Source organism: Hemicordylus capensis, chromosome 2 (genome assembly GCF_027244095.1).
Source record: "Hemicordylus capensis ecotype Gifberg chromosome 2, rHemCap1.1.pri, whole genome shotgun sequence".
Lineage (NCBI taxonomy): Eukaryota > Metazoa > Chordata > Lepidosauria > Squamata > Cordylidae > Hemicordylus > Hemicordylus capensis.
The window spans coordinates 45,184,692-45,193,195 of NC_069658.1; the positions used below are offsets into that span (position 1 = coordinate 45,184,692).

General features: G+C 43.4%; 1 protein-coding gene across 1 annotated transcript; it reads left to right on the forward strand.

Moving 5' to 3' along the window:
• The first annotated feature begins 22 nt into the window (after nucleotides 1-22).
• Nucleotides 23-8,138, forward strand: MRPS36 (mitochondrial ribosomal protein S36). The gene is made up of 4 exons (XM_053302850.1): nucleotides 23-230; nucleotides 2,599-2,662; nucleotides 3,431-3,633; nucleotides 7,877-8,138. The coding sequence occupies exons 1-4, from the start codon at nucleotides 192-194 to the stop codon at nucleotides 7,892-7,894; spliced, it is 324 nt and encodes a 107-aa protein (XP_053158825.1). The 5' UTR covers nucleotides 23-191; the 3' UTR covers nucleotides 7,895-8,138.
• The last annotated feature ends 366 nt before the right edge of the window (nucleotides 8,139-8,504 follow it).

Sequence of the window (8,504 nt, forward strand, 5' to 3'; positions counted from 1 at the left end):
TCAGTAGCACAGAAAAGGGAATTTCGGAAGCCAAGGTTCCATCTTCCCTCGTCGGCGAGTTATCCATAAGGGCGAAGCCACGCCTGTTATGGGGCGTTGCCACCCAAGACCCCGCCTCTCGCTCTTGCAGAGGCCAGTCCTCCAGACGCGTCCTTTCCCCTGCCCAAGAGGGGTGGGGAGGGGGGATCACCATGGGCAGCAAGATGGCGGCTGCCAGTCGGGTCGTTCAGGTAAGTCACTCAAGCCGCGTCCCTTGCTGGAGATCGCAGTGTGCACCTTAGTGTCCGGCCGGGGCCTGCCGGTGTGGGCCCGGCTTCGAAGTGCGGGGGTTAGGAAGACAGTAGCGGCAGGGTGGGGGAAGCTGAGGCCGGGTGGTGCCCTTGGGTGGGAAGGGGAAAGGGGCAGGAGGAGCTGCTCTGCCTTGCAAAGGAAGACTTGCTCAAGGAGGTCAACTGTGCACAGGTGCTGGGCTGAGACTTTGCCCGGGGGCGGGTGCTGCTTGGCTCTTGCTGTTCGCCTGAAAGAGGCTAAAGCTTCGTTGGGAGAGTCGTTCCGCGCTCCCTTCTGCAGCCACCTCAGTCTAGCTGCTACTCTAGATGCTTGCTGGAGAATGAGCTCCACTGAATACTGTGGGTGTTCTGAGTTAAACGTAAAGGAAAAGTGTGCCGTGGAGTGGGTGTCGACTCCTGGCCCCCACAGAGCCCTGTGGTTTCCTTTGGTAGAATGCAGGAGGGGTTTGCCATTGCCATCTCCCAGCCCGGTCTGAGATGATGCCTTTCAGCATCTTCCTATGTTGCTGCTGCTTGATACAGGTGTTTCCCATTGTCTAGGGAACATACAAGTGAGGATTTGAACTGGCAGCCTCTGGCTTGCTAGTCAAGTCATTTCCCCACTGTGCCATTAGGTGGCAAGTTAAACATATAGGCTTCTAATTATTCCTCTTTCCTCCAGCCCCATAATATGCAATGTCTTGTGGGGCTGGGGGGAACAAGGCATATTTGGAAATAAACATAGGTTAACGGACAACAGTTTCTCCTGCTTTCCCTCTCTGGAAAAGGATCAGTAGTCGCTGCAAAGCAATTGTTTGTGTGTTTACTTGGAATTAGATCCTGCTTATTCAGTGAGGTTTACTCTAGAGCAAGACTGCAGAGCACAGCATGGTAGTCCCCGAATTGCTGATAAGCCGGGTTCTCAAAGGAGCTGTGATGCTTGTGCAGAACAAGGGCACCTGGAGTTCTGCTGGGCAAAGGGAACTTGTCCATCCAGGACAGCTCCTAATTTGTTCCTTTTAAAAACCCCTTTGAGGCAATTCAAGTGAAGGAAGGGGGAGGGTGCCCTTTTAGGTATTTGATGGGCAAGTCTTGCTGACTAGCAATTTTAAGAAAATTTAGGTTTAACTTTTAAAATAAGTACAACAAAACGGTTCAGGGTGGGATGCCCTAAAAGAACATGCATTGTTGGTTTTGTGAGGCTTAATACAAGAGATAGGAGAAGAGACTTTCATATGTTTTGTTGTCTATGACTCCCTATGACCAAATAATAAAATATTGACAGTCTGTCATTCTTTAATAGTACCACAAATCTGCTGCCTGGCGCAGGCTGCTGTACCCTGCCAAGTAGCAGGAAAGGTCCAAGGGGGAGGGTAAGAGATAGGATATTTCTTCCTGGTTCTTGTTGCCCCTTTTCTTATTATGCCTTCACTTTGAATGTAATTGCAGGTACATAGGAAGCTGCTGTATACCGAGTCAGACCTTTGGTCCATTAGCTCAGTATTGTCTCCACTGTCTGGCAGTAGCTCTCTGAGGTTTCAGGCAGGAGTCTTTCCCAGCTCTACCTAAAAATGCCAGAGATAGCACCTGGGACCTTCTGCATGCAAAGCAGACGCTCTACCACTGAGCCTCAGGCCCATCCCCTGGCGTATGTGCTGTAATCTAAAATAAACTGATTTCCTTTCTTCCAGTACAGTGTTTTCCTGTATAGCATAACAAATGAACCATGTTTTGGGACAACACAGGAGCTGTAGACTATCATTTCCCGAGTATTTGGATAGCTAATCCTGCAGCATTAGTTAAGGAAAAGGAGTTATATGCCCTGTGATCATTCCATAGATGAATGGTAAATAGCCTAACGCCCTTCTTTTTCCCTGAAAAAAACATGGTACTGATGAAAAAACCTTTGGAAAAAGCTGTACAAATAATTCAGTAGAACATTGGACTTAATGCTTGTGAACCATCCATGCAGATAATCCTGCCTCCTTGACTACAACAACTGGCCAGCAACTACAGCTGTATTATTAGAGTGTGAATAAATCAGTCATATCTCTAGAATTGGTGTGATATCACTGGAACAATGTCTGTATTTTTTGCTCAGTTGAAGATTTAACAAATCTTTCAACCCACATAGGCTAATTTTGCAGAAATAGTTACTTTCAGGCACATTCTACAAAAAACTTGCTGTTTGCAGTCTTTAATTGTAGCACAACAGGATTTGATGCTTGCACCCTTTCATGGCATCTCTGTCTCAAATATATCCGTGTCTGCACTGATTTGTCTTCCTAGTATATCTTCCATTTCCTACCACAAATCTGTTCTTCTTTAGGTAGTCAAGCCACATATGCCCTTAATTAAGTTTCCAGACAGAAAAAGTACTCCCAAACCTACAAGTAAGTATTTATTTTGTAAAAAGTGCACTCATTTTAGATGGCTTTTTCTGTATTAACTCAATATTGACACTTAGAAAAGGTTCTTCAGTCACCCTATTTTTGTCTGGTTTGGACTGGAGATCAATTTGAGCTAATATTTGTTGTTCCTTTCAAGACTGCATTCTAAAATACCCTTTAGCACTATGGAAAATATTTCAAAAATATTCTCATGACAACAGATCACTTACTTGTTTCTTGGAAATTGCTATATCAGTTCAAATATTTCCTCTAATAAACTGCAAGAGGTATTGGGTATTTTAATCATTGAAGAATGCTGTCCGGGCATTCTGTTCAGGACAGTGGACAGAGATTTAGTCAAAGCCATGGCTAACACTATGGCATGCAGTTCTCAAACGCCTTCCAGTGTGTCTACTTGCACTACTTAAAAATCATCATCATCATATCCTGAGCTGTTCACATACCTCTAACAATGTATCCCCCAGGCTCTAACCTAAGCTGCAGAGGAGGAGCTGCTGTTGTCATCCTCAGCAAATTGTTCCATGCTGCTGCTGTTTGCTGCTGTAGACTAACACAAATACCCCTCTAGAAGTGAATCTCATACCCTTGGATCTCAAACCCCCAATCCTTTCAAGGATCATCTCTGTGCTTTTGTCAGCATTTCATTCATATTTACTGATTACATTCTGGACAATAAATAATTGCATGATCAGCCTAATCCAGCATACTTCTTTTAATGTATGTTTCTGAATCTGAATCTTATTTCTTCAGTGCAGGAGCCTCTACAGTCAAGAGTGCCTCCACTCCATCCTTCCACTTCACAACTGTCTGTAGGGGCTGGGCCACCATCCAGTCAACGTATTTCATCCACTAGTAGAGTACAAGGCACACCAGACACTTCAGAATTAGTAAGAACTTTACCTCAGAAATACCGGAGGAAACCAATGTCAGTTGAAGAGATGGAGTACATCCAAGTAAGTTCCATGACACTTGCCACCACTTATTTATGAAAACATTTGGAAGCTGTCTTTCTCTATCAAATGATAACACAAAGCAACTAGTAATCATTAAAGCAAAATTAAAGCTATCACATTATAAACTGACCAGGTGGCAGTCCAGCAGATACAAATGTCAAAATAGCACTAAATTGTATAGAAAAGCAAATGTAAACAGGATTTATTTTGCCTGGTGTCTAAAAGAAAATAAAGTTTCCGATGGATCCTTTGAGGAACGAAGCTCCACAGAAGGGCACAATGACAGAAAAGGCCTCTCTGCTCAACCACTCACCTAAGAGCTATTGGTCGAACCCCCCGGAAAAGGGACTGGAGTGATTCTCAGTTGCTGGGCAGGTTCACGTGGAAGCAAGTGGTTCTGTAGGGACCCTGGTCCCAGATCATATAATGCTTTAAAGGTTAAAACCAACACTTCTTGATTTTAGAAATATGGACATAAATATATACATGGATATAAGTATAAATATACACAGTCAGGTGGCCTACGTTGCCTGAATATTTTGTATATATAACTGCAGTTTTACATATCAGCAGACGGGTCTTAGAGATCCAGTTGTTTTATTTGCCTATTCGTAGTTTTGAGTGGCCAGAAATGACCTAGAAATGACTTCCAAGTGTCATTTCTGGCTGCCATTTTACAGTGCAGAGCCATTTCATGGCTCTTATACATACATATACATATTTCCATGGTTTTTTGTGAAGAATCAGAGGAATTGGGGTTTGGGGTGTCATTGCTGGAGACCTGGAAAGCAAGGTACAGTACTTTATTTCTCTTACTTCTGCCTCCTCCCCTCGTGTGTGTGTTTAAGAACCTAACCCCTGGATTCCCATAGGGGTAAGACTTTATTATTTGAGATTTCTGTATTCTCATTTCCTATAGGTGAGAATGGAACCCCCACAAATAACAAGGGCCACCTGTATACATAAATTTAAATATAGATATCAGTATACATGTAATGGCTCTGTGGTCACCAAGAGTCAACACCGACTTGAGGGCACAAATTTACATTATACATGTAGGCACCAATATGGACATAGGCATAAATACCATCTCAAAATTCTTAAGGCAAAAATATGAGAACACATCTATAATTCTCCATCTGATCGATGCAATTCATACTATATTGAAAGACTCCTTGTTTCTCTCTTCAGCCAGTCCAGGATACAACAGCAAGATTGCTGACCACGGCTTTCTGGTGTGTGCACATTACACCTATTCTCAAAGATCCACAGTGGCTTTTAGTCTGTTTCCAGGCATGACTGAAGTGTTGGTTTTAACTTTTACACTTAAAACCAGCACTTGAATTGGGCCTGGAAAAAGCCATTGTGGATCTTTGAGAACAGGTGTTAGTGATTTGCACGGACCAGTCCGGAGGCCATTCTACAGGCCTCCAGACCGGTCCGGACATGGGCAGTTCGGGGTTCGTCCAGACTGGGGTGGGGGTTCATTAAGGGTGGGGGGAGGGTGTACTTACCCCTCCCGTCGCTTTTCCCCCTCCGCGTGCCTTTTTTAGTTAGCAATTGGGGCGGCAGGATTCCTCCCTGCTGCCCCTTCCCCCTCTCGGCTGCAAAAGGCTTCAGGAAGCCTTTTGCTTCCTGAAGCCTATGATGATGATGATGATGATGATTTATTTGTTCGATTTTTAGACTTCCCTTACAAAATAGCTCAGGGCAGTTCACAAACATTATAAAACAGTTAAAAAATAAAACAAATCAAAACCTTATAAAAACCCGATACATTAAAGACCCTTTAAAACAATTTAAGAGCACTGGAAGGCCAGGCTGAACAGGTAGGTTTTGCAGCCGAGCGGGGGAAGGGGTGGCAGGGAGGAATCCTGCCGCCCCAATTGCTAACTAAAAAAGGTGCGCCAGAGGGGGAAAAGCAGTGGGAGGGGTAAGTACACCCTCCACCCACCCTTAAAGTCAGCAATCTTGCTGCTGTTCTCGGGTTCCTAGTAGCTCCATGTATAGCACACTACTGAAATCAAGCTTGGGTGACACTAAGCATGGGAAACTGGCAAGCTGATACCTGCCCACAAGGAGGCACAACTGGCATTAAAACCAAAGTTGGAGAAAGGCACTTTGGGTTATGGATGCCATGTGAGGCTCCAGCATCCTCAAACTGTGCACCTGATCTTTCAGTGGGAATGCAACCTGTCCAGTACAGGTTTAATACTATTTCCAAGGGCAGTTCCATCTACCAACAATACTTCATCTTGTCAAGATTTGGCTTCAGCCCTCATGCCTCCCACTACTGCTGTGATCTTAACTGTTTTGCAAGCAGGGGCCACTTTGGCAAAAAAAAACCCTTCAGTGTGGGAGGTGTTTCCCACTGTACCAACCGCCACACAGTACTGTGCTTTTCTCAGTGTTGAGGAGGGCTCCCTTTCCTTTAAAGGAGCCCCACCTGCTCTGTGCAAAATGTAGCACTGTGCAGTGGGAATGGTTGTCTCCACATGGTGCTTGGGAGACTGTGCGGTGGCTTCAGCCGAAGCTTCACACAAGCCCAATAAACAATTAGTAAGGGAGCCACACTTAGGGTTGATGGGAGACACCGCTGGCCCTGAGCTTTACAATGAGGAATACTGCATTACTGGTACCAGTTCGGGCTATCACTGCCTCACCTGGATTGGATGAAAAAAAGTAGAGATCAATATGTCATCCACTTTTTGATGGCATTTCATTCCAAACTCCCCATACAAGCTCTCCCAGCAATTTAATGTAGCGCCGTCGATTCAGGAAGTGGCAACAAGCGGTGGAGGAACAGGTATGCACCTGCTCTCCTCTGTTTTAAAGAGGCCGGGGATGTGTTCCGAATCGCGTGATGAATGGCAATTTGTGCACATCCTTTTGTCAGAGAAGTGGGATGCATGAAGGTAAATGGGCAAAGGAAATGGAATGTTTAAAAATAAAATCTTTCAATCCAGTGTTTAAAAAACCCCTACAGAAGTGCAGTACCTCCCACATCCAGGTGAGGAAAACTGCAAGACTTTGGATGGGAGAAATGCCTTTGGTGACCCTAATGGGCTTCAACTGAGGCACCATAATAAAAACTGCAATTTGGCTCTGCTAAGAAACGTGTTTGTTCCCTTTAAACTACCTAATAATAATAGTTAATAATAAAACTTTATTAGCTGCCCCATAACAAATTGTTCTCTGGGCGGCTCACAGCACATCATTAAAACACGAAATAAAAACACATAACACATTAAATCATAACAGACCAAAGTGCGGGGGCGGGGGGAGGATTTGAAAATCAAAATTTAAAAGGCCTGAGTAACAAAAGGTCTTTACCTGGCATCTAAAAGAACAAAGTGATGAAGCCATGCAAACCTCACAGGGGAGGCTATTCCATAAATGGGCTGCAACCCCTTAGAAAGCTCCTTCTGGTGTCACTGAATTCAGTAATCCTTCTGATGTCAATTGGCTGGACCAGTTCCAGTTCCGAAGGGTGTCTCAGCATGTGAGCATCTTCAGTCCCCTACTCTGTTGGGGCTTTTTACCTTGGTGGGAGGGACTCCTCTCACTCTCTCTATCTACAGATGAGGAGATAACTCAGTGGCAGTAGTTCCTCCTCCTTCCCCTCCCTTTCCCATTTATAAATTGGGGAAATTTTTCATTGTTGGCAGTAGCAGCTCCACCCAGAAATACTTGGTGCATGGTTTGCTCTGATTCTATATCCCTCTAAAGCAGGCGTAGGCAACCTTGGCTGGCATCCACTCATCAGCCTCCATCGCAGTTTTTAAAATACAAGTTAAAACGTAGCTCTTCACCCAGGCTTTTATAGGAGAGTGCAGTTTTTGCTGCTGCTGTTTTGTTTGTTGCTGTTTTATATAGGTTTTTAAACTTTTAAATAAAAAAAATTATTTTTTAAGTTTAATATTTGTACTTTTAATTTCTGTTTTAATTGTACATTGTTTTAATTATATTGTAAACCGCTCTGGGGTTATTTTAATGAAAAGCAGTATATGGAACAATTAAATAAATAAACTACAACTCCCATCATCCCAGCCACAGTGGCTGGGAATGATGGAAGTTCTAGTTCAACAACAGCTGAAGAGCCAAGGTTGCCTACCCTTGCTTTAAAGTATGGTACCAGTGGCTTGTCAAATGCAAAGGGAATCTGAATGATCAGTGACAATGCAAGAGCCAATACTTATTCTTCTGCTGCTGAAAGTTAAATAACTGATATTTTCTCTTATAGCGTGGAGGTCCAGAGTAACACAGAAGATGGTGATGTTAGCTACTGCTCAACAGCAAATTATTGTATTCACAATAAAGGCCTTCTTCTCTGAATGTTATAATTGTCAATAGACAAATCGCTTTATTAAAGGCCAAGCACAAGGAATGAGAAGGTAAATGCTTCAGAAAATGGCTGTGTCTCAGAATAGAAGACAATTCTGTTGAAGTAACTATTTGACTTCACTTTATATAAATTACACTATTAAATTTTTTTTCATTCTACAGCCTTCAGTTTTCAATGTCTCTTTTGTAGATGCACTAAGCAAAATCCACAGATTTCTAACAGTTTGTTGTCTATCAGCAGATTGGCAGTCTTAATGTTTCCACTTTTTGTTTAATGCCGGCATGCCTGTCAACAAAAAGCCATACTTCTTACTTTGGTTCAGCAGAAAAGTAGCTGATGAAACAGCATTAAAACAGAACTAGTTGGTGGATTAACTGGATTTATTAACAAGTTATTACAATGCCATCTGCATGCTCTTATGGAAAGAAAAATAGCTGAAATATTTGGAGGTCTGTTCTATTTGAGCATAGGTACAATACCACATGCACCACACAAGACTCAATACAGCCTTGTTTCCTTTGTCCTC

Coding starts and splice junctions, on each gene's coding strand:
- MRPS36 (XM_053302850.1), top strand. CDS start 192: ATGGGCAGCAAGATGGCGGCTGCCAGTCGGGTCGTTCAG. Junction 231..2,598: donor CTGCCAGTCGGGTCGTTCAG/GTAAGTCACTCA, acceptor GTTCTTCTTTAG/GTAGTCAAGCCACATATGCC. Junction 2,663..3,430: donor AAGTACTCCCAAACCTACAA/GTAAGTATTTAT, acceptor TTATTTCTTCAG/TGCAGGAGCCTCTACAGTCA.